The following is a 26,478-nucleotide window of genomic DNA, read 5'->3' as shown; positions in this document are numbered from 1 at the left end:
GGCGTAAATAAGGAGGGGCAGGATTGAGGGCAGGTGCACATGATCAACTAAAATGTGAAAGAGCCGGAGCGCCCTTAAGAGGAGGGATTACAATCATGACTCCTAGCAAGATCATGCATGTTTTGTAAGAAGACACGAAAGTGAGGAGTCGCGAGACTATGAATGAGCACGATGGGGGAGGGGAGCCGCAGCAGATGAGAAAAAAGCCAGATGAAGGGAGCAGTAGGTGCGGAACAATCCAGGGAGAAAGGAGATTATATCTGACCAACTTAAAGAGGCCTCTCCAAAGCCGGCTGACAAAGCCGAGACGGGATCTCTGATCCCAGTTTCTACATCGGCCTCTCAGCTGCTGAAAGATGAGCACAAGCAAGTTATCATGCTATCCTCTCCTTTGCCTTTCGTAGATAAAACACGCCCAGTGAAACTGGACCCCCCCCTCCCCCCTCCTCCCTCCTCGATCTTGCAAGATGTTTGCTACGGTAGAGAGAGTCCTGCTCACTGAAGATGTTGGCGTTGCCACGGCTCTGCAGCAGAGCTGGGAGTTGACCCCACCGCCTGTTGGCTCCGCGCGCGGTTAAACCGAAAAGGTCATTTTTAAACTTGACTGGGCCTGTCAGATGGCTGCCCTCTGCGTTATTGCTTATCAGTCCGGTTCCTGGAAGACCGAGGCAGAACTCGCCTCAGCCAGCGGAGCGTGCTGGGAGGGGATTGATTTTTAATGTTTCACTGACCTTTTGAAATGAAACAAAGGCCGCTTCGCCGTATTGGTAATCTATGCCGTGCAATTAAAATGCTTGCATTTTAAAAATAGACTTGGTGCCCGGACTCCACCATCCCCAGAAAAGACGTGGATGAGAGAAACCCGCAGTGTTTGCAAAATTTTTACAAAATTGATACATGATGGGGAAAACAAATGTTTATATACAGTATCATCCCCAATACAGAAGCGTCCTGTGTTGTCCTTAGTCTTTATGTTTTTCTACAGGTTGGTGTGCCTAAATCAAAGAGCAAATCTCGGTGCATAGAGAGAGCTGGGCATTAGAGAGATGTTTTAGATTAAGATCACTTTATTGGCCATATACAATTTCTTGTGTTAGGAATTTGTCTTTTCGCATACCCCAGCTTGCTCTCCATGAGACACACAGACAGGGAGAGAGGCTGGGGGTCAGAGCACAGGGTCAGCCATTTATACGGCACCCCTGGAGCAGCTGGGGTTCAGGGCCTTGCTCAGGGGCCCCACGGAGTAGGATTCCTCTGCCAGCTGCGGGATTTGAACCGGCAACCTCCCAGCCACAGGCGCAGATCCTGAGCCACAGGGCCACCTCTTCGCCCATGTACACTACATCCTCTGTTCTTGTATAATGTACATCCCCTGTTCCTTTGTCATTTTGGAGGCACAGAGAGATGGTGAAGTGGTCCTCTTGGATTCAGTGACAGGAGATTCAGTTTACAGTGGAATTAGTATTCACTCAGTGCTGATACGGTTCTAAGAAAAGAGCATGGCTTTGGCGGTCCTGCTCCTTGCAGTTGCAGGTCCTTGCCTTGAGTTCCAGCAGCTGGCTCTGGCGACCCGCAGTCTCTGTGGTGGGAGGGACAGGGCCGATAGCTGCAGAGGAGCCCCAGGGCTGCCTCCTGGCCCGCACCACTGCTTCAAAGGAGAGCTGAAAAGCTGATAACGAGGATCCTGGGAGTCAAGGCTGGTGGGCTGGTGTCTCCTGCTGAGATGACAAAGCGAGCTGGGGTCCTGAAGGCATGTGAAGTATCCTCTCCTGGGTGTGCGCTCCAAAACCTTCCTTTCTCTCATTTCTTTTAAATTACAGTATAATCCTTCTGAAACAAACAATTAAAACCAAACATTTTTAATAATAATTCCTTCAAGTTCTATAGTGCTGTTGTGAACACCCCACTCAGAGCTCATTACAGGTAATGGGGATCCCCTCCACCCCCACCAGTGTGCAGCCCCCCCTGGATGATGCTCCAGTCCTCTCCCCACACACCAGCTCTCAGTGGGGAGGAGAGTAGAGTGATGAAGCCAGTTTTGAAGCCATATTTGCTAACACCCCTACTCTTTTCGAGAAACACCCTGGGATTTTTAATGACCACAGAGAGTCAGGACTTTGGTTTTATTTCTCATCCGAAGGACAGTGCCTTTTAACAGAATAGTGTCCCAGTCACTATTCTGGGGCGTTAGGACCCACACAGGCCGCAGGTTGAGCGCCCCCTGCTGGTCCCACTAACACCTCTTCCAGCAGCAGCCTCAGCTTTCCCAGGAGTCTCCCGTCCAGGTACTGACCAGGCTCACACCTGCTGAGCTGCAGTGGGGCTGCCAGCTGGGAGCTGCAGGGGGAGAGAGGGCTCACAGTATAAAGTCATTCTAATCTGACATTCATGCAGTGCCCTCAGTTTCTATCCCACAATGCTTGTGTGATGTATGCGTCAAAAAAAAAAAGAAACTTGCCAGAACACTGGTTAAATTTTCTTCTGCTTAATGCCATCATGCTGGCAAGCGCATTGTAGTATTTAGCATGGAAAGACCCTGTGAATGCTTGCATCGCTATGTGCCGTGTCATGCTTCGGCAGCTGCAGTCTAGTTACCGGAAGGCGAGACAAAGTGTTAAAAGTTCGTTCATTTTGCGTTGTATTCCCTGTACGACTCCAGACTGAGAAGTCGTGGGACATTTAATTGATCGTAAAAATAAAAGCATGACTCAGGTGGCTATGAAACGAGCTGCAAGGAGCAGCAGTGCTCCGTTTAATTACTTTCAGCCACTTAGGACCTACCAGGCAGAAACGATAAGGAAACAGCAGGCAGGCACAGCAGTGGGGTGCCCTTGTTTTGTCAGAGTCCTAGCTTTAACCCTGACCCCCTCTGTGTAGCCTCACTTGTGTTCATCGGTTAGAGGACCAGTCCGATGCCCCTCGGATAAACGCGACATGAACGAGCAGGTTAAATTATATTAAATTAACCTGCTGACGCCCTTCTGCTCTGAAGAAGCCGTAAAGTTTAGTGCAGCCTAGAGTCTAGATGCCTGGGTCAGGGGTGTTAGTAAATCCAGACTCCCCTCACATGCCTGCTCAGCAAACTAGAGCTTAGGAAATATTGTCGCTGACAGGAAATCAAAATTAGCATTGCAGTGGTAAAATAAGATAATAAATAAGCACATCTCAGAGGCCACGGGCAATAGCCCTGCTTGGTTTATATATGCACTTTGCAGGGAGTTAAAACACTATTTTCTATCAAGGGAAGAGATCTTTGTATGTGTACATGATAACATCAGTGTAAACAAGTTGAGATCCAGGTAGTTGTTATACAGTACTTATAACTTGGATACTGGATTATTTTACAGGTACTGTATATAGGGTAAATAAGACACTTTGTTGATTTCTAAGCAGGGGAAATATTGTACAAGAAACGAAAATAATCTCTTCACTCTCTTTCTGAAAGGAACAACTGCAAGCAGCAAATGTATTCAGGCAAGCAAACACAGAGGGAAAGCCTATGAAGATAGTATTTACTGGAAAAAAGTGGCACGTTTTGTACTGTATACATACAAATTAATTAATGTGCACTCGAAGCGCCACTTAATTTACATTAGAAATGGACGAAATGGCGCAGATGAGCAGAAAATGGTGAAGATGACCACGTTTAAATAATACACTTGTTGGAAAATTAAAAATCAACAAATCTGTCAAAGATATGGAAATTAAAACCCACCTCAGCCAGGTGGTTATGCATCATGAATTTCCGTTACTAAGGAACAAAAGTAAGAACTCTGCTAATGCCTGAATCATGATAACGAGTTATCATTATGGCTTTAATCTTTTAATTAACACACTCAGAATGCTAATTTAATAATGCTCTGAATTTAGAACATGTGTACTTATCAGAGCCGTTATTATGGGAAAATATCTATACAGAATATACGTGTGGGCGATCACATGCAGGTCAGGCTCACAAAATAGTAGGCAGACGAAGGCGTCTGCTTTTATTTTAACAAAGCAGAGTTTTTGTTTTAACAAGCCAGTCAGACAAACAAGGCTTTGAAAGGCCCACATCCTGACAAAGGTGAACTGAGAAAACTGTCGTCTTGAAAGCCTGAAGAAAACGTCAGTGAGTCCCCTAGACAGGACTGACACGCGGGGGACAGCTCGCCCTTTTTCAGCGGTGTGGTCGGTGGCCCTGGTTCTCAGCTGACTGATTGATTGGCCAGCACGACTGCGGCCTTTCACACAGTCCAACACCCGGGCAGAAGCTGCCACCTGCATGTTTATGAAGAAGTGAGGATGAAAAGGAAGCTTTTATGGGGCGGAACAAGGTTTAAATCCATAAAGAATTATACGTTTCAGGCCATTTCGGACAAAATCCCTTCTTTCGCTGTTTAAAAAGAAATACAACCGTGCGATTCTTTCTGAAGGGGTGGAGGACTTTTATCTGAAACTTCCTTAAAAAAATGTGGATGCGTTTAAACCTCAAGGCTTCCCGTACTTTTTCACTCGGTTAAACTGCAGTTCAACTCGCTCTGTATACGAACTCTTCACAGAGGAAGTCCGTCCTGCCTCCATCAAGCTCAGTATACTGTGTGTCTGTGTGCACACGATAGGTGGACTGTGTACTTCCGCTATAGGACGATGGGCCACCTTTATGAGCCTTTTCTTTCAATGTGAGGCATTTAGAAATAAATGATGAAATAAGAACGAAAAATCTGACTTGAGAGAGCTGCAAGCCAGGCATTTTTCCAAGGGAGCCATCTCTCCACTTGATCTTTTCTCCAGAAAAAGCAGTTTCTGGATGTGATGCTGAAAGGGGACTGTCTACTTACTGTACTGCAGTCTATCTCTAGCTTGAGCTCAGAGCTCTGCAACAGGTTGAAATTGCTGTAGGGGCTTTATACAGTATTACACTCGCAGGGCATCGCTGTGGAATGCAAGAGAAACAATATGAGTCATCTTTGACTTTCAGTTTGTTCAGCCCTCTGTGCTCAGTGATATGCCAGTCTCAGACGCCTCTTGCCTGTTCACCCAGGTTTCACTGCGACAGGAAAAAGTGGATCTGAGCAGCCGTCAGTGACTGGGCGAAAGCAAGATGCTATTTTTCAAAACACTAAAATCATAAACACAAATGTTTGCTTAGGGGCCTGGGAGAAATGATCCGGTTTCCCATTAAAGATAAAAGTGACAAATCTTTGTTCGGAAACCCTCTCCCTATTGCACCACTAAAGGCAAGGAAAAATGGATGTTTTCCAATATGAAGCAAAATGCTTTCTGAAGTTCTGTAGTGTCATTAAAAAAGAAAGCTATGAATTTTAACAGCTCTACATCAAAAGGCCTGAGCCCCGAAGCTTTCTTTAAATCGTATGCTGTCGATATACTTTGCTCACAAATGTCTTGCAGAAATAGGAGTGGATATATTTTTAGGTGGCATCCTTAATGTAATAGAGGTGTCCAAATCTTAATTTGAACCGGATAAAAATAAAAATGGAACACATTTCAAAATGTTCACTAATTTAGGGCGCAGGGGTAACCTTAAAAAGGAAAAGATTTGGCCGATGCTTGAAAGAACTGCAAAGCATCCTTTGAGATGAAATCTTATGATTCGGATTTGGATAATGCATGCATCCAACAGTATAAAGTGTGCTGTAATTTCTGACAGCAGCTGAAGTCAGGACAGAAAGGTCAGATTTTTTCATAGATGGAGGATATTGCAAGTTCTGAACCAGCCGCAGCCTTTAAATGACCTTGAACCAGGCCAGATTGTCAGCTCTGATCTTTGTGACTGCATGGGTGTCACGATCGCCATCCCTCCTCTAGAGGGCGCTCCGACCCTTTTGTGTTAGTTTCACTGGAAGACGGACGCCCGGAGGTCCGCCTAGCATCAAGTCGCCCTACGCCAGCGGCTTGAGGGCTTAGGCTTCCGATCAGCGTCCTGACCTGCTGAGTCCGGGGCTCAGAGTGCTACTGTTCTTATCCTCCTGGTTCCCTGTCCCTGTTCCTGTTCCAGATCTAGTTCCGGTTTTAATCTTGTCTGTCTCGGATTGGATCTCCCGGCTACCTGGACTTTGGATTGCGCCCTGTTTTTCCCTTTTGGATTCCCACTGGACTTGTCCGCCTGCGCCACGCCCCCTGAGCACCAGATCACAGCCGTCACGCCCCCCCTGTCTGTCTTCCCATCCGACTCCTGATGTGTTTCCCTAGGAGTCTTTTTCCAGTCACTTCCGGATTATACCGTCTGCACGGGGTCCTAAAAATACGCATTGGGGTTAAAGCTCACATCGGTGGAGTGCAGACCTGTGGCTGAAAGAGCTGGACAGGGCTCTAGGTGGTACTGTACAGTACCTGTGTCAGGCACCTGAGCATGATGAAGGATGACCTAGACCCAAGAAACCAGAGAGCTCGAACCCTTAACATCGCTCGGCATGCTCCTCAACTAGATGGAGTTTTCTTTTAGCTGCTATCCATCTGATCCTATTTTCCCTTGATGGACCCAAGGCCTGGCCAGCCAGGTCTCGTCTCCGATGGCCAGTAGGAAGGGCAGTACCCCAAGCCGGAAATGAGCGCCCAGTGTTTTCCTGGAGACGGATGCTCAGATCTGTTCAGAGAATGATCTCCCGGAGTGCTCGCTCTCTCAGTCAATCCCGTCGTGATGCATGGCTTCAGATCCGATATCTATTGTTTCAATTTCATTGTGAATATTAGATCAGGCAAAAGCTAACTTTATTTGTTTCCCCTCTGCTTTCTGCTGAAGGAGTGCAGCATTGTGATTAATACCTCAAAACAATAACGAGGCCGTGTGCCTTATTTATGTCAAATCTAATGCATTTCTCTGCACATCTAATTCCTATTCATCATTCACATCAGGCACTCTCATTTTTACCTCTTGGATACATTTCTAACACTTCTGCAAACTGCCGCCTGGCTTGTTAGACTTTCCTTCCTGCGCAGGATGCAAAACCTGTGAATTCCCAGTCTAAATAATCAATTTACAGTAAATACGAGGGGGGGCTTGCTCTCGGATCCCCCAGCTGGAGTTATTCAGGGTCTCTCTCTTCAGGCTGAGACTCTGGGAAACAGTGATCCATTTAGGATTTCGTGGGAACACTAACTGTTTTTCAGGCGTTTTTTATTTTTTGTAATTGGCGATGTAAAGAGACCTAGAATAAAACCTGATACACCTCTCAAAGCCCAGGGCTGGGGACCCTTCAAGTAGGAACAGAAGAAGAGGTTAGAAATGACAGGAGTTAATTGATGCAAGGATCTTATCCAGCCATTTCTTGACTGAATCTAGGTATCAGCATCAACCACATGGCTGGGGTAGCTTGTTTCAGCCTCCCGCAACCCTTTGGGTAAGGATGTGCCTCCTGCTCTTGCTTTTTTAATGCACTTCCACACAGCAGAATGCAAAAATATTAACAGGTGGATCTGTACTTAGTAATTCAAAGCGTGGTAAACATGCTTCGCTTATCCCATGACACAATCAGACGAATGTTCTTGTTATTTTTGTTGTACTTATGAAAGATTGTAACGGTCCCCATCGCTGTTGCCTCTCAGCTCAGCCCGGACTCCCACCTAGAGACCAGAGCTTGATTTTGTTCTCAGCTGCCTCACAGTCTCACTCCCATCTTCCAGAGTCAACAGCGGGCGTGGATGGATCACTAATGTGTGGTGCTCCCATGAAGGGCTCTGGTGTAATGATATTTTCTCCTGGCTTGATGCTGGTGTTTGTATCCAGCTGCAGCGTGGGATTACACAGAGTAACTTCATGTACAGTATGTAGACGAAACGACAGCCACTAAAAAAAAGAAGCCTATCTTCAAATTAATGTGCAGGCCTGAACAAAGAGCCGTGCCGAATGGAAAGCAATTTAAAATTATATCATCTTTCAAACACACGGACAAAAAAAAAAAACTTGTAACCCAGGCAATGGAAAAGCTCTCTCGTTCTGCTGTGCTTAAAAGCCTCAGTACAACAACCCGGGCAAGCATCGGCTAGGAGAAAGAGCGTCTTCTCAGAAGCACGGATTTCTGTCTTTGTGATGGAAAGGTTATTACAGGAATATCCGCAGTTGTAATAGATGACATTCAAATTGTGCTCGGGGACCCGATCGATACAGTGTGCGGGAGAACAAACAATTACGAGCCTGGTGTCACAGGTGACCTCTGCATATTGAAAAATTGCTAGCCAGCCCCCGTGTTTCACCTCCATTTGTATAAATTCAGAGCTCTATTACATCCAAATAGGCATCTCATACCCTTTGTCTTGTCCTATTAATTCCTAAGCAATAAACAAGTTGAGATTCAAATTTAGTCCTGGAAACTTTGCTGGGCAACACAATTACGGCGCCGGCAGCTCGGCTATGATCCGAGATCAGCCGCAGTAAATTTGACTGATGGGCTCGTACGCAGGTGTCAGGCTGTCGCGCTCGTGGGGGAAACGTATTCATTCTCCGAGCCACTCGCGTCCCTTTCATTAAAATCTTATTTACTTTGCATCCTCTCAATTAATGGACCTGCCGCGCCGCGCGGGGGGATCGGGCGGCGCGGGAGTGCGCGTGCCTGTGACGCGCCTTCTCTACTTACAGCTTCGCTCGGCTGCTTGAGAACACGGAGCTTTTTTTTCCATAGCGCTCTCTGGGTCAAAGGGGCACGTTGCTTGAAAATAATCTCTCCTCGGTGTCCCATTTTGCACACATTAAACGCCCCACGTACACTAATAATGCTGCGTGTAGCGGGGGGGTTGTTAGCAGAAATTACTGTAGGAGTTAATTAGCGAGAGAGCTGATCGAATTACATCTTTATAGCTTATTAAATGTCACCATCGTTCTTTCTACTATTTCATTAAAACAATATACTTTAGGACAGATGCAATATAGAGAATGAGGTATATCATTCTCATTACTGTAGCTATACAGTATCTCTAATTCAAATTGAACAGTTTTGGCCAAGACAAGCCTGAAGGGTTTGGTTACAGTATGTAGGTCTGACAGCAAGTGATGGTTTCTCTGGAGCTGGGTACAGTAGCTTGTCTTAGAGTAAAACAGCAAGTTTTCCTTGCATTTTTCATGTGTTCTTTCTTGCAGTTTACTGATTATTGATGCCCCATTGACAGGTTTTTAAATATGTTTTTGTTTTCTGTGAAGCACTGGAGATGATGTAATGGGGTTTCCGGTTGGCTCCAGACAAACGCAGCATGGGGTACGCATCTGGTATTCTGGTGTAGACAGAGAACTATTCACGTTCGCAGGTGGTAACAAAATATCAGGATATATACACAACCACTGTAAAGAATGGAAAAGAAAATTCGAAATGACAACATTTAGGGCAGGACGAACATCTGGTATATGACAATTAGTGTAGATGAGTGCAGTGTTACATGCAGACAGGTAAAATTTTTCATTGAAGCTCCCTGTTCCAGACAATATGGGGAGGTAATGAGAGAGGAAAACAGCTTGTCATTACAGAGAGTGAAAAGCAGAGAACTTAAAAGGAGGGAGGTTATGTTAAAATTGTGCAATGCGCTAATAGTACCTCAAATATAATGTTGTGTGCAACTGTAGTCACCACTATACTAAAAAGCTCTGGAATTAGTCTGGAGGAGAACAACCAGACACGTTCCCAGATTCAAGTGAATGTCGGCTTTCAGAAATGCTGAAAGGCTGCACACTGAGGACTTTGTGGGGACCCGATTCAAGCTTTCAAAATTCAACATGCAAAGTCACGCCAGAGTACCAGTGCAGATGTAACGGAGGCGCGTGAACCAGCAGACACGAGCACAAACTACAGGGGTGGGAGTTTAGAACTGAGGACCGCTTTATCTGGAGAGTTGTGGGAGTGTGGAACAAGCTATCCAGCCAAAAACCTGATGTCCTGGCTTCTCTCAAGAAAGAACCATGCATTACTCACCGTAGCTGCAAGCAGCCTAACAAGCTATATGAGCCAAATGGCTCTTGTTTGCAGCCTTGTTAAAACTCAACCCCTCTTATAACCAAGCCCTGTGTGTAAAAAGTGCCATTCTAAGGAGGGAGACAGTGGGAATGAAAGAGAACATATGACTGCAGTGCGATTGCTGTACCCTATTGAAAACACCTTTCATCAGCAGAGCGGTCTGGCACAACACCCTGAGAGTGCTGAGCATCGGGCCTGAAGGACCTGCTGAAAATGACTGGCACACCCAGCAGCAGGCCACTGCTACTTCTACAAAGACCCCTGCAGCTCTTTGCAAGCTGCTCTTTTTCTTTATATATTTACTTATCAACAGGAGCTAGGCTCAACTGCAGCAAAATGGGTTTAAATCCTAGCAAATTGAGCTTACACCCTGCTGGCAATAGAGCCTAGTGCAATACATCCCGACATAAATGAATAAATCTGCGCTGAAAAGGGCAAGGAAATTTATTGCTGGATTTCTGCACCACTAGGCTATTAGCATTTCTAATCACTTGAAAACGGAGCTGACAGGCCTTGCAGAGTTTGTGATCATAAGAATTTGCTGATGCTGCCTGGTTCGTTACTTTTTGCTCTGCATTCGGTGTCAGGAGGGTTTTTTTGGGGGGGGATAAAAAAATTGGCGATCCCTCGCCTGGTGCTCTCTCTCTCACGCTGCAGTCTGACAAGCCATTATGACAGTTTGAATGTGGGCTGCCTGCAATCTGCCAGCAGGCTCTGGCAGCAGAATCCATTCGGGGTGAAAGCACTGTAAAGGAATTAGCTCGAATTAAAAAGAATTAGGTCAATAATAATTAGCTAGGGCTATTGTGCTGGGTAGCAATGGTGGAGTAAATCGATAAAGCTCTGGGAACCCTCGTGCTCTCAGCTCGGCGTCTCTGCTGTAGTGGAAAGGGCATTACCCCGTGCTCTGTATTGAACAGTGTTTAGCGCTCAGCCGCTGAAAGGAACAGAAAACTTTCCCTTTCCCCGTGAAAGCTCAGCACTACTCTATCACACAGCTGGGTCAACCTCCCATTATTCAAGCTGGAGAAGAAAGGCCAAAGTGCCAAGCCAGTGCAGTGTTCCTGAGGGAGACATCAATCCAAGGAGGATGTTTACCAGGGCTCGGAGATTAGAAAACGGCTTTGGTCACCTGCTCTGTCGTAAACTTTCTGTCTGCTGCATAATGAATGGAAGAGGTTGGGGCTTTGCCAGGAATCTTTGGTTTTAGAGCTTCAAAAAATAAACCCAGTGTGGTCGAGAGGCTTCTGGACAGATGACAAAACCGCAATTTTGTGATTTTCAAAATCTAGAACGTGATCTCGCCCACAGGAACAGCAGAAGAGATTTGCGTGAAGATATATTGCTGCCATTACTCAGAATACTCGGAACAAATTCAGAATTGGGATGATTTCCAATTAGTGAGCAGAATGGGGAAAACAATTCCTGGGTCTGAATAATTTTAATCACCCACTTATATACAGTGTGACAGCTTTGGGCAGTCATGTGCCCTTTATTTTTGATTTGCAAGCTGCAGAGTCCAGGATGTGTTTGCTTTGAATCGAAGGCTGAACAAGTAAATCAAGTTTGTAAGAGCTGTGCTGGAGTCTCAGGTGATCACAGCCCCCCTGACCTGAAGAAAGTGGTTAAAATTCCCCCTGATTTTGTAAGGGTGTCCTCTATCTCGCTCTGTTCTACAGTAGCTCCCGATCAGTTAAAAAAAATGAACCTGACTCCTGAGTTTAGCACCAGCCCATAAACAGTATTGGACATGAATGACATAAGAATGGGTTTTGTAATATAGATATAATTTTTTATTTCCTAGATGTTTTATGCCATTATTGATCGGTGTCTGTAGCTTGTTTAACGGCTGAACGATGGTGGTGATTTTTACAATGCAGTTTGTAAGTCCAGCGTGTTTGTCGCGCTCTGAAACAACAGAGTGCTCTGAATTTCCCAAAATAGCAAGAATAAGGATCAGATTATTATCTGCAATTCCTCGACACAGCATTATCTCTTTTTAGTGCAAAAAATACTCTTTGTTTTACATAAACTGTACTATAGTAGCATGAATCATGTTGGAAAAAGAATAATTAATTCTGAATCTGTTTCTTGCTTTAAACAATGTGCTCAAATCAAAACCTCTTCTCAATCCCTTCCACAAATGCTTCTTTTTTGTTAAAACAATAGCATATTATTTAGCACTATGTAGTACTGTGACACCTCTTATTTTACGGGGCTTGTATTTTTTTGTGTAAGGGCTCTCGAATTATCGAATTCTCCAGTGCATTTGGGAGGTCTTCCTACTGTTCATTCCCATTGCTGCTACAGAGCTGCCTCTGCTTTTGGGTTTTGAAAGCTAAACACAAGCCATTTCTTAAATGCATCCGTTCACTGCTTCAGAGATGAGCTCTTCGATTTATTTATCGTATAGCCAAAATGTTGGGGTGGCGCAGTTTAAGTGCAAATACATCTCCCCAGCACAAAAGAATAAGTGTGTACTCCGCAGCTGGAAATTGAGAAGTCGGAATGCTACTGTCATTAGCAACGCCGGGTCCTGCGATTTCGGATGGAGCGTGGGACAGTGGCCCTGTGTAGTCTCACTATTACGCCGCAGTAAAGCTTACATTTTTATGTCGCATTAGTGTAGCCGCTCTGCCTTTTTTTAAAAATAAAAATGACATTTTCATTACTTTAAGGGATGAATCTGAAGAGGTCTATGAGTAGCATAACTGGTATTTTACTGCAGCTCATAAATTTGCCATTCAAATACTAATGCACTGTACGTAAACACAAAGCAAAGCATATAAAAGCCACGATTGAGGCTAAAAACAAATAAAAGTAAAGCCGTAAAAAAACTAAACGAATTGTGGCGTCTAGCTGGCAAGACGACTGAGGAAGCCAGCAGCGTGGTTTCCACCCAGCGAGACAATTATCTCCTCTCTGTCTCTGTCCTCTGCAGCAGTGATGCCTTGGGTACACATCGTGCCGTGGCCCTTCAGAGATGCTGATCACAGTGCCTGTCGGGCCACACACGGCTCTGTCGTCCTCTTTAATCTCCCTGTCCAGCGACGCTGCTCTCTTCCCTCAAATTACAGCAGAAAGCCGTAGCTCAGAAAGCAATCACAACATAAGGAGCAAAGAAAATGGCCACAATGGAGGTTATTCATGGCAGGAATTGCCAGAAATTGTTTTTTTCTTTCACTGACATGGCTTATCAGATTGTCATTTTATCCGCATCCTTTAAAAGAGCTACAGTACACTACTAATACGTGACATTTCCCCCTTTAGGGTCCCAGAAGGTCAGCATTTCTTCCACACCCGTGTTTATATAATACATCCTCATCAAATACACTACAAGATCTTTCAAAGTTAAGGTGGTACTACTGGTTTTTATTTATTTGTTTTAATAAAAAGGCCCATTCTTAATGATTTGGCTGACACTTCTTTCTGAAGGGTATTTTACTGAGGGGAAGCACCTTGCTCCAAAGTCCAACAGCGGACTTAAAACCACAGTTGTCTGGTTGACAAGTCCGGAGTCCCTAATCACGTCTGCCTCAATGCAGTTCACAGCTAAGCAGCAGAAGGCTTTAAAAATACAATTCTGCACTCTTGAGGAAAAAAAAAAAACGATTTTATCTGAGATTTGGAAATTACTCAGAACGTTGCACGAGTCTCGGAAATACCTCAAAGGCCATTCAATTTAGAAATCTGTCACAGTCACAGCAGCACCCTTGATTAAAGGCTCTGCTTTGGAGTAAACCGCATGCCAGGCTGCCAGCTTACAGCCGAGTGGCTGTGAATCCGTCCTCTTCCTACATCTCAATCTCTGCTGACAGCTGAGTGAGTTTAGGGTGATTGGTGCCCGATCACTCAAATAATTAGTCGTCCCTGGGAACGAGAAGCTGAGAAACGGCATCTTCCCCAGTTCGCCAGCATTTCTTATGACTCTTGCCAACCTGCATCTCAATCAAAGATGTGTCTCAGTTCTATAAACGAAGGCGTTCTTTCCGGACCCTATGCAGACGACACAAACTGGGGAAAAGTGAGGAAAATACGGGGGAAAAAAGCATGCAGGAGTCGGGAATGAAAACAGGGGGCGTGTCCATGGTGCGGAGGTGTTCTGGGGGGTGAATCCAAGGCAAACAGTCCAAAAGGGAGTCCAAAGGGAGATCCAAGACCAGGCAAATGTCCAGAGCTGGGCGGTCCATCCGAGACAAAGACAAAAGAGATTAAAAACCGGAGCGGGATCTGGTGGAGGGTCGGGGGGGAAAGGGGGGAACGGGACCAAGCATACAGGTCGCGGACTCGCCTGGTACAGGAACCAATGCAGAGCCCGAAACAGACTGAGCGTCTGGCTTTTAAGGTGGGCTGGATAGGAGGCTGGAACAGGGGGCAGGTGCACAAAATCAACTCAGAAGTGAAAGAGCCGGAGCGCCCTTAAGGGGGAGGGGCTACAATCCTGACAGAAGGCTCGGGGCATCTCCTTTCAGGAAAGCAGAAAAGGTCAGGAGATAAGCTTAAGATAGGAGCTTAACCCACAGTTGCTGTTCTTGGGTGAACTCAGTTACCTCGCCTCTTAACTCTAAAGTTAACTAAAGTTTTTCTTTTCAATATGTACGGTATTACTATACAGGATGTACAGTATAGTCGGTAGCGCAGAATTTAAATCAAGGGATGTCGTGATACAACTGTACAATGAACTAGTTACTGTAGACCTAGAACAGATTATAATTTTGAAATTTGGTCACCACTATGCAAAAAAATCTCCGATTGGTGCTCTAGAGTCAGTACAGAGAGGAGTGCCTGATTTGGACTCACCAGCTAATATTTTTAGGCTTGAAAATTCTACCCTGTGGACTTATTCAGATTTAACAGTGAAACATAAACACAAGTGGAAAATACAGTACATGGAATTGCATTTAAAACCGAGAACTGGAGGCACTTCTTAGTAGAAAGAGGGAGTGTGGACCAAGCTTCTTCGTCTGTTGTTGAAGATAATATCCTGGCTTCTTCAAAGAAATGGCTAGATGAGACACGCAGATAATTTAGTTACTAGCAACCGAATGAACTAGATTCACTGAATGCTGTCCTCTTGTTTCTGTTTTATGTTAGGATTGTCTATGTTTCATTCCTGACTGCTTTCCCTTTAATGTTACATTGGTGTTTAGAATGGGATAGTCAGCTCTCTTTCTGGTACCTCTTGTTAGGAGGGTTACAGTGTAATATGCTCTGTCTGGTACAGCCCTAGCCACGTGCTTGACTCCAGATCACAGTTTGCCACTGGTCTGGGACTTTTGCTTTGTCCTGCAGTGATATGCATTCATTCCTTAATCCAATAATGTTCTCCCGTGTGAGTAGAGTATTTCCAGTTCAGAAATGAAGATCTATATCGAAAAGAATTTACAGACCCATTTCAGGGGGGTACCTGGATTCTATACAGAAAAAAGTGAAAATTGTTCAAAAAGACAATAGAGCAGTAATATTGGTCTGTTTCAGTATCACTCAGCCTTTTAAACATTATGACTTTTCCTCTGTCGCAGAAAGGTGCACAGAGGCTATCTCTCCCCCAGCTGATATTCTGCAAGAGAGGGAGAATGCAGTGCTTACTAAGCGATTTGTTCAGGAAGCAGCAGAAATAAATGGTCTAATGTCCCACTTTTCCCCTTTCATTTGTGTGTTAGACAGAGCTATGAGGGACTGGAAAGGAAGCTGAAAGAAGTTTTTATGGAGAGGAGTGGCATCCTTCGTCAACTCTCCAAAACATCAAAGGAGCTGGAAGGCATCAAGGGAAACCTTCAGGTCAGATCCTTCGATTCTTTTTTGGTTTGTTTTGTTGATGGGATTTAATGAGCGCATGCTGACGGGTGCTTCTGAGTGTTCCACCGATGAACAGCATGGACGAGGAGGCACGGCAGGAGCGCCCCCCGGAGTCTGGGAGGAGCAGGGCGGCGACTCCCAGAGCAGGGACCCCTGGGAGTAACAGATAGCCGACCGCAGCTGCCACCCAGACTACAGAAGAGGAACAAACCTCTTTTTGCTCATGTGAATTAGACTCAGGGGTCCTGCAGTGAGCCGTGCACATGTGGAATTTCCAAATACATATGATATATGCTGCTAAGTGTAATACTGCGGCCGGCGAGTGACCGGAGAGTCGTGGAACATGCAAGGAAACCCGACTGACTGAGGGCTAGGATGCTCTGGGAGAAAGTGAAGCGAAGACAGAAAGGTGATAATAGACTAATTAATTACTGGCCGGCAGGGCTTAATTTGCCCAGGCCAGACAGTAATGGAAGGAAAAATGGAAACAAAAAGGACAGGCCAGCGGAGCAGGTCAGCAAGAAAAGATTGCAAGTGAAGCACAACGATCCGGGAGATCTGTCTGCATCCCTGGCGATTACAGAGAGAGGCCAACATGGCAAAGCGCCGGCCCCAAATCAAAGTACTCATCCCAGTCAGGGAGGCCAGCTGGGGAAAAGTCCAGGGAGTTCAGGGTGGTACACAGAGAAAACCTGGAGTGGAGTGGAACGGGAATGGAGAAGCAGGACTGCAGGGCACAGTGAAATCCTTGAAAGGAGTGATTGATGTGGAACAGGGAAGCAGAGCTGCACAGGGAAGAGCCCTGGGCTCCTGGATGACAGGAGCTGCCTCCTGGATGAGGACGGAAGGGAGGCCAGCCGAGGAAAAGGCCAGGGAATTCAGGGTGGAGGTCTAGGATCGCCATGCAGGCAGGAACTGGAACAGGAGGCTGCAGTGATCTGGATCGGAGTCTGAGCACACTGCCTCAGTGGCGAGAGGTGGGTGGTCAGCGTCCAGCCAGGAGATCTCATCCCCGGCTAGCCAGCCCACCCATGGATTTGGGCAGCCTCGGCTACAGAGCCGAATCCTGTGCCGAGGTCCCAGGGAAAAATGGAGGATGCTCAGGCATCTCGGATTCTTGGAACGGAATCCTGAATCTCCCGAGCCCCCCAAAGGGAGAAGGGGAATACAACTTCGGAGCGGAATCCTGGTGTTGGGATCCAGGGTGAGACTGAGGGGCTGCCGAGGCATCTGTCCAGGTAACTGGAGAACAGGAGCAGACAGGACACGGCAAAAAATCAAAACGGGAAGGAGAAAAAAGTGCAGATTTGAAAACTAGAAGGGGGTGAAAAGGACAATGAAGGAGCACCATGGAAGCTTTAAATAAAGAATTTGAGTGATTAGTAGGGAATGAAATCATTGGTAATTAACCGGAATTCAGTTTATGCAGCAAGCCCTGGAAAAGCTCTCATGAGAATGTGACGGTTTCCCAGGGCAACCGCTAGCCGAGAGATGCCATACGGGCACAATCATGACACTAAGTAAAAGGAAAATAATGATTGACCACCGTGACTATGTCTTTTATTTGTATGTTCTTTATTTGACACTTGTTATTGTAAACTTTGTGATTTGTTTTACACTTAATAGATTTTTAGGCAACATTCATCCAGTGACACTGTCTTGAGGTAGTGCTGATGTGAGTACCTGTACCTTTCCTTTCCACCTGAAGAACAACAGCACAACTAGCAGGGCTAGAAATGATGCCCAATTACTCACGAACCATCCTCGGTCTTTAGCTTTCTGGTAATATGAAGAACTATAGTCACAGTCTTTGAATGCTCCTTTTTCTGAAGTAGGAAACTCAGAAAGACATGCGTTGCCTTCAGACTGCCAGTTTCCGAAAATGACAGATGCATCATCAAATACCAATGGTCTTTGGAGTTCTGCGATCGGAATACATTATGACATCATAATATTCCATGTTAAATCTCCAAGCACTTTCATTTCTTATGCACACACACCCGCCTGCCACCCCAGGTCAACCAACTTTGCTCACCACTTACGATCCTCATGTTAGCAATAGTGGGAAGTGTTGGCATGAGGTAGCAGTGGTGCTTGATCCTATCTGGATCACCTTTATTGGCTTGTATTCTACCCCTCCCCCAGCCCAGCTATCCACCATTTCTGCACAGTGCCCACAGCCGCTGGCATCCACTGGCACACAGGTGTGTTGCATGTTCCAGGAGTCACGGCTGCACAGAAACTTGTGCGTATCCTTGACAGCTTTCCAGCCCAGCACCCCTAGTGAGGAGGAGTGCAGTGTGATGTCCATGTTGTCTGGTGCAGCCTTAGCCTCGCATGTTACTGCAGACCACTGTGTCCCAGTGGTCCACGACTTCTGCCTTGTCCCGCTGGGGTATGTATTAATTCTCCAATCCAATGGCTGGGGTGAGTATGAAGGCTGGGTTGCTCTCGGTTGTGCCTATCATGTGAAGCGGTCCTGCTTGTATGGGGGTCCTGACTGCAGCCGGTCAGAGGACCAGCCAACCCATCAATGTGTGGATACAAGAGGTCAACCTGTAATCCAGACGAGTGCCCTCTACTGCCCACCCAGGAGCCGGCAGGCGGGAGCTTTTCAAATGATTTTCCTTTCCCGGCTCTGTAAGCACAGGTGATGGTGTATTTAACAGAGCAGCGGACTTGAGAACTTCATATTGACGGGAAATGAATACATCGACTCACCACTGCTGCTCTTGGCTGATACACAGCGAAGGTCCATTCCACCGCCATTATAAATGCTTCTTTTTAATTAGAAATTGGGACCTTTTTCTCAAGGTCACATAAAAATCAGAAAAAAATGAAGACAACTTTGATCCACTATTCTTTGTTAGAGAGAAGACAGTGTAAAGAATTGGATTTTTTCTCCAATTCTATTTCTCCTATTTCTCCTATTCTATTTTTGCGCTATGAAGTTGTGGTTGTAATAAGCAGGTGAGCTGCCTGTTTTGTGATATCAAAGATGTTCTGATAAATCGGTGCCTTAAAACAGCTACAAAAGTCACTTCCACTGTATTCCCCTGCTTTCATACGTGAGTTTTAATGAATCGCTTCTAAGAACCAGGGCTATCACATAAATATGATAGTGGCAAGCTTTAAAGAGGACATGTTCCTGGAAATAACAATTATTCCCTTTACTCATTTTTTCAGTGCAATCTTGGCTAATAGGTTTGGTTCAAAAACATCTGTTAGTGTCTCAGATCCACAGTTCAGCAATGATCAAAATCAGTTAGAATTCTGTTAGCTTTGTGTAATGGAATCTGTTACTGTATTAAAGGAGTTAAAGGTCAGGGGAACTGAAATTCTCTTGGACCTCTTATTGACGAAGTGTACCATCAAGGCTCAGTGGGAGCTGAAATGTATTAATTGCATTGCATAGCACTGCAAAATGTTCCAGCTGAAGTAATAGCAAGCACAATATTCAGGAGGATGAGATTCATTTTCGAAAATGATATCGGCGCCGTCTCGGCCTCTGCCCCCCTGTTCCTGGTCTCTGCCTTTGTGTTGCAACAGTGGGTGATCACGCTACAATGCCAGCGGGAGGCTTCTCCGCGCTGAGCCCCCCCAGTCTTGCGAGGATCTGCGGCCGCGAGGTAGCCTGAGCCTCATCTCGGGTGACAATCGCCCCTGGGCCGCCTGCCAGCCTTTCGAGACTCGTCGGCCCACAACTGGCTCACCGGGGAGAAAATCTGTTTGGAATAACAGCAGGCGTTAATCTCATCTGAGAGAACAAGCAATTACCCCATTAAACAGATCTGCGCTTACAGTCATTTCCTCTCCAAGCCTATCCCATGACTTTTCTGCAAAGGAGTCAGTGGAGGGGGGAGGACATCGTGGGGCGTGTCCTGCAGGGATGATAGGAGGAGCAGGGTCAGGCCTGTCCAAAGAGGGCTGCTGAAAGACGGGTTCTTGGACTTCAGGTCTCGGTTTTTAAAGTTTAACCTGTAGGTCGTGCAAGGACAACAATATTTAAAATTGGTCTCCCGGGTGATGCCGGATCAGGCTTATGATAAAAGAGAAAGGGCCCCTGGCCCCTGTAACGGTGTGGGGACTTGTGGCTGCTTGTGCACCGACGGAGGATCGATACCTCTGGTGGTGGAAGAGAGCCGCCGTGTGGTCACGGAGTTGCGATCTCTGAGTCCGGGAGGATTAGGGAAAATTGCGAGAATCTACGGAAGAGGAGAGGGCTCGACAAGAGATGAAACGGACATCCGCGGCCCTTCAGCTGGCGCTGTGGTTCTGAAGCGAACAAAGGGAGAATGTAATGTAGGGTTTCTAATGAAGACCCAGGTGGTACTGATAGACATTCTCACGCTGAACTGGTTGGAGAGAGGGCAGCTAGAAGGCCCTCTAGTGGTGTCTCGTGAGAAATCCCTTCCCATTGTCACACCCCTTTCATCAAACTTTTATCAATCAATAGGCTGATCAGGCCATTAAGATGGACCGATAGCATTGACACACCTGGGGCATCTGGACTTTTTAGTGCTTGTTTCAAATCAAAAGAAAACACAGACAAAAAGAGAGGATATTAGGATTTTTTTTTTAATTTAAAAGGTAAAATTAGTAACACATCAACCCAACAGAACCTTTAGGACCTTCTCAATGAATTGTCAGCTCTTTCTAGCTGGCTAAATGTTCTTCTCTTTGTCCTTGAACGAGGTGCTGAAGGATCTCAAGAGTGTGGCAAAGGGCTGTGCTATAATCTTGTTGCAGGACCTGAGTCGAAGTCTTTAATAATTCCGTATTTCTACTGCGAAATGGTGTTATTTTAGTGGATGAGGTAGCTGTTATATGGAATTATGAATAGTGGAATGGATCCTTGGTATTGGCCTCATCTGTCCTGTTATTTTGGGTTGGGTTACAGACCCTGACTCAAAATTGGCTGAAGTGAGGGCTCACCTGTCCATCAAGGGGAGCAGTGGGCGCAGTTCATGAGGTTGTGAGTCTTCATGTGGCATTGTATCCTTGTCTGGGGCTGCTACAGATCTTGCTCATCTAAGGCCACGTACCTCTTACGTGGTTAGTAGTGAGCTCCCTGGAGATGTAGTATTTGTTAAATGTTTGTTTTTCTTTCCCTTTTGCAACGATGTTTCTTTGCACAAAGAACACTCAAGCAGTCATTGTGTGTGCACTCTATTTTTTTCTGTGACTATCTCAGACGTGCTAAACAGCGATGGCCTCACAAAGAAACACCCTAAAAAAATAAGCACAGCTGAAAGCTGTTTCTTAGCAACAACAGGACTTTATATATATATAAATGTTTGCTGAAAAGGAGCTCCTTCATGCTTTCAGTCATATTTATGTTCAGCTAGCACTGGATTTGTGACTGGAGACTTAAAAATTCAAATGCAAGACCGGCCAGATAACTTGTGTGTCACGTGGGTCCGTGCTGACGATCTGCATGAGAAGCAGAGACGATTCAAAAAACAGTCCTGTCAAAGTACACGGTGCTGTTCCTCGAACCCCGGTCAAACACTGGCAACAAGAACTAGTTTATCAGGGAAGGGAGCTTTGTGCTTTCACACAGTTTTGCCTACGGTTCTGCGACAAGGCTTGGCATCCAGTTCAAGTGGAACTAATTTAAGGAAATTAAAGAGCTTCCATTTCACATTAAAAATGCCATTTGTTAGTTAGACGCACTTTATGAAAGCAGTAAGAACAGTGCCCATAGGCATTTACCAGTAGGGTTCAATGTGTCTTTTTGTGAGAGACGCACTTAAAGCGTTTCTTCTCAGAGTTCTACTAATTGCTGTGGCTGTATTACTTGCCCAGCCTCTGTGCTGTGGTACAGTTTAATTATTGTAAATCTCTCACTCCTTCTCTCTCTATTTCAATCAAGCGCAGGACTCCAAAATAGAGAAAGGCGAAGACCGAGTATGGAGTCTAAATATAATCCTTCCTTAATTATTAAAGTTACTAAGCTCTGCCTGGTGTTTTACATAACTTCAGGAGCAAGGGAAAAAAAAACAGAAAAATTGTGTTCTACACGTTTTTCCGAGCCCTACAATCACTCGGAAAAAACAAGGCAGAAAATGCTTTTCTCCCTGTTCACCCTCCTCAGTAGTTGCTTGTTCTGTTTTTCTCCTGCTGCTCCTGCTGAAATAACCATCTGCTTTCTTAGTTCTGATACAAGCGCCTCCCTCATCAGTTAAATGTGCCTTTTTGGCCAACACAGATGCTTCTCTTTGCCACACAGTACAGGTGAGGGCGCTCCTTTTCCCATCCCTTAGGGCTCCTTTTCACTTTGAAAGACTCTCGGCATTTTCTGCTTTCACCTGCAGCGTATCTGCGTGGCCCACTTGAGGGTGACGGAGATTAATGTGAAGACTGCAGGTCACTCTCTTCTTGACTCGCACCATTTCATTACTCAAGCACCCCAGCTCAAGGGCCCCTACTGCGGCCTGCAGCTGATTGAAAAGTTCTTAGCACTCTTTGATTCCGAGGATAACAGGTGCTTATTGTCTCTCTTTCAGTCTCTGAAAAATGATGAGACCGTGGCCAAGAAGGACGTCCTGAGGATTCTGGAGTTGAGCCAGAAGCAAAGGTAAATCTAATTTCACCTCCCCACACACACACACACACCCACCCACCCCTCCCTCCCAACTTCATCTCCCTACTCCAAAAGCCATTTCAGTGGATCATGTTTGGTTTGGTGTCATTTTGTTTTCACCAAACCTAGGAACTCAGCTTAGAACGATTCCCAGACAGATGAAATGATCTGCTTCAAGTCCCTTTTGTTCTGCAAAATAAACCAAACTGCATTACAGTCTTGTGCTGAAGGGTATCCTATCTGTGCCTCTTGATAGCATTCTTTTTTCCTAATGACTGATCAACTAGTTTTATTTTTTTTATTAACCTTAATTAACATTAACATTTTATTAAAATGTTTCTCTTTCTGAAGACGTTAACAGGTTTGGAAGACATAAAGTCGTAGCTAGGCTTTTAACCAAGAAAACAAAGTGGACAGAGTTAATAAATCCTTCTGAAGTGTCAGAAACAAAGCATTTCCCCCAGATTCTTCCTTATTTTGATAAAGACTAAAGACACTTGGGAGTGAAAGAGCTTCAGATGTCTGTCTGAATAAATATTAAAAGAATTCTGGAATTCTGAGGGGTTTTTTTAACTACTTGACAGAAAACGCTTTCTTTTTTCTTTGGACTCTAAAGTACTATAAAAGATTAAAAAATGAAACAGAATATGGGTATTGCTGAAACTGGGAGACGCTTAGTAATATTCTGTAATTGAAAAATACTGTTTTTAGTGTAATCACACTTTTCACTAAAGTAATAATGGATAATGGCATGTTCCATGGAGCTGACCTGTCTTATCCTGATCTATCCTGTGACTGCTTCAGGACCTGATTTGTCTCATGATTCCTGAGTTCTAGAGTCTTTTTCCAGGCCATCCAGGCCCATGGGGAACAGGGGGCAAGAGCCACCATTTTTCTTGACCATCTGACACTGGAGGTGGAGGTGATGGGTGATCACGCTCCGGTCAGCCTATTACCCCCGGAAGGATTAACCCCCTGGTACTCATCTGGAAAGCAGACTGAGTGGACCTGGGAGCCGTCTGGAAGGAATTAGAGCAAGTTACATCTCTTGCCCCTACCTGGGATTGAACCCGGGATCTTCCAGTCAGGAGCTAGATGCCCTTGCCAGAGTTCTAGGCAGTAGGGGTAGAGATGTACTACACGTACAGTACTTATGATTTCTTTTCAGTAAGTTCTTTTTTGCGGCCCGGCCTCTTCCTCAGAGTGCTGGGCCATGAGATGGAAGGATAGCTTAGGAGACCTCACAACAGACATGACTGTTAGAGTGTGTGCTTCCAGTGCATCACTGAAGGCAAAAGCAGACCTGGCTTTAATTTCATCTTTTCAGACAGTGACAGAACGAAGAACATCAAGAGCCATAATTTGGGCTAAAAGAGGCTTCTGAACCTCTGCTCATACCCGCACATCCCTGGCTGAGTATCTTCATGAACACCTATGCCCATCTAAAACAATCGATGTCATGACATTGTCAACACCACTGGTGAGCTGGTGTTCACCCGTTATTACTGGCATGCCCTAACATTTTGGTTCCATAAAGAAATCTGGGAACACATCCCTTTTTATCACCTCGAAGAAAAGCTCAGAGAGGATTGTGACAGAGCAGAGCTGGAGCAAGATGTCTCTCCTGTGATACTGACCAGAGACAGTACATCCCGTATCATGACTATTTTGTGCAATTCTGTGGGCTGATGTTCATATAAATGCAGATCCTTGCAATACCTGTACGTTTGATTCCAATATTCTGCGTTAGTGGAAGACAGAGCTTTCTGACCCTCTTTCTTTCTTTTATATACAGCTGGCTTCATGGTTACTTTTTTATCTTCGAAGAAAAAGACCTTTCTGAAAAGCAATCCTGATCATAAGCACATGTAGTACTTCTCCACCCCTGCGAGGCGACTGCTGAAATGTTTATTCTTGACAGCTCCATAGGAACAGATGCCATTCCTTTAGGTCAAGCCTTTTAGCAGCTCCAGGTTAGGAAATGACAGCATTCAATTTCTCAAACTTCAAGAGTGTAATAGCTTTCTATTTTCTTTCCCCATCAATGGGCATTGCGAAAAGAGACGCTGTCAAAACCTGTAGACGTACACGTTTTGTCATTTCTAATCAGGTTGTCAGAGGTAGTGGTTTCTAACCTTTGCATAAAGACCTCGGGAGATCTCACTATTCAGATGTGAGGATGCTTCAAAGAGAAAAAAACAATAAAAGAAATTGAGATTTTTATTATTTTTGCATTGACCAAAGCAGAATCTAGGCTTGTTTATTCAGTGTCACATTTGCCTTGCAGGATGCGATGCTTCCTGTTTCCTTAAACTGTGTTTTTGGCAGCTTTCTGCGCAGCTTCCCAGAGAATTCGCGCTGGTGAAAATCTGAAAACAAAAGCCGATTTGGTTCTCTAAAGAAAGGGGGTTCTAAACTGTGCAGTTTGGCTGGGCAACACGCTAAGGGCGAATTCTGGATCGTGTCGTCGTAAATAGACCTGGTGAATATTAGACGTTGTGGATGGGGAATGTCTCGGAATTAACAGGAGACGTTCAAGGGATGGCGCGGGGCGAGGGGCTACTGTGGGTGACGGGCTTCCCTCTCTCTCCCGCAGGGAGGAGATGAAATCTCTCCAGGAGGCCCTCCAGAAGCAGCTCAACGAGGCCGCGGAGAAGGCCGAGAAGCAGCAAGCCACGGTGAGTGCCCCTCTCCGGACAAAACCTGGCCCATCGCTGCCCCTGCTTGGGGGGTGAGATCCAGAACTGCACAGACCAGCCCAGAGGAGCTGCTGCAGCTGTAGGGCTCAGGACATAGGCCAAGTGCGGTCAGGAGCTCTAAGACAGCTGTATCAGTTTGCCAATACCATCGGGCATACGGTCCCTCCAGTGGTTTTCCACTGCTTGTAACGTTTGTGTCTGATCACGTTTCCTGTGACAGAATCTGGAGGTGTTTACTTATTGGGTCCAGATGAAAACACATCTGGCCTATCATCACGTGTGGGGTCCTTCCTTGCTGTCTAGGCCATTGGAAAGTGCAGTTCAATTTGCCTCTTTCCTTTGATTCTCCAGGATACATCAAGTCCTTTGCTGGACACCCTAACTCTGTGGAGTGTTTCTCATCACATCAGTGAAGGTACACCTAGACCAGGCTGATGAGGCTTGATAATGGCAGAACAGCTAGCCAAGGCAGCTTGCTTGAGTCAATATGTGAGGCAGAATTAGCAGCAGTCTCAGATGGTTCTGCTTTGAGCACTGTGAAATGGCTGTGGCAGTTTAGTTGGAAAGCTGCCTATTCAGAGTAATCTCTCGGCCACTTTGTAGGGATGCAAGCAATCACAGCGCAGTCCAGTGAAGGTTTGAGATGAGTTTAATTGTGACAGTAATGGCCACTTCCGGAGAACACTGAAGGAGATGCACACGAGGTGTATTTCCCACAGTGCCCCGAATTGCAACAGAGGTTTTTATAGTGTGAGTCCAGCCATGTTATTACCATGAATGGGGGTCTAAGAGTCCGATTTCTACTTATGGTCCAGTGGCTCTCCGTGATGATGTTGTCCCACCTTTCAGCTCTTTCTGTTGTGCAGCAGTAGGCGTTTGTTCAAAATTCTCCCTAGCCAGGTCAGGAGACCAGGTCAATGAAACCAGGCCAGAGCCAGAAATCTACAACTTTATGTACTGTATCCAACCATTCATTATGCGATAGAAGTCAGGAGCGGAAATGTCTGTGCCGAGCAATACGTTACATTATTTAAAAATATTCTTGAAGCAGCCCGGTTCTGCCCGCTAATTCGGGGAAGGAACTTTAGTGCGGCACCGTGCCAGACTACTAGAGCTGTGAGTCCCCGCTGTTAAAAATAACTAAGAAAGAGATTCTCAAAGCCTCATTCAGATTTCCCACTGATACCCAGGCAGAATAGATAGAGGCGGTGAAGACTGACAGACTACAAAAGTAACTTGACCTGCCAAAAGTTTCAAAGAGGGGTGGCTTCTCCAGATGTCAGCATTTATAGAGGGAAATGTATTAAAAAGTGACAAAAGAGAGAACACAATCTGTTTGGCCCCTGGCACTTCCATTCAGCTTCATTTTGCAGTTGTTTTCTATTCTGTTATGTGCGTCCTGTTTGGTTCTCTGTGGTGTCTTGTGAGATTATCTGCCAGGATTCTCAGAGCTAAG

The 26,478-nt window shown here is 45.5% G+C and overlaps 1 protein-coding gene across 1 annotated transcript in view; it reads left to right on the top strand.

The window, feature by feature from the left end:
* luzp2 (leucine zipper protein 2) overlaps positions 1–26,478 on the top strand; it is a 139,204-nt gene that overhangs the window by 60,110 nt on the left and 52,616 nt on the right. Inside the window, exons 2-4 of the mRNA XM_088934826.1 lie at positions 15,602–15,719; positions 22,247–22,317; positions 24,920–25,001. Of these exons, the coding sequence (XP_088790952.1) occupies positions 15,602–15,719; positions 22,247–22,317; positions 24,920–25,001 (271 nt within the window). The remainder of the gene's footprint in view (positions 1–15,601; positions 15,720–22,246; positions 22,318–24,919; positions 25,002–26,478) is intronic.

This window comes from Atractosteus spatula, chromosome 16 (assembly GCF_055471065.1).
Source record: "Atractosteus spatula isolate fAtrSpa1 chromosome 16, fAtrSpa1.hap1, whole genome shotgun sequence".
NCBI lineage: Eukaryota > Metazoa > Chordata > Actinopteri > Semionotiformes > Lepisosteidae > Atractosteus > Atractosteus spatula.
This window is presented reverse-complemented; position numbering and strand designations above follow the sequence as displayed.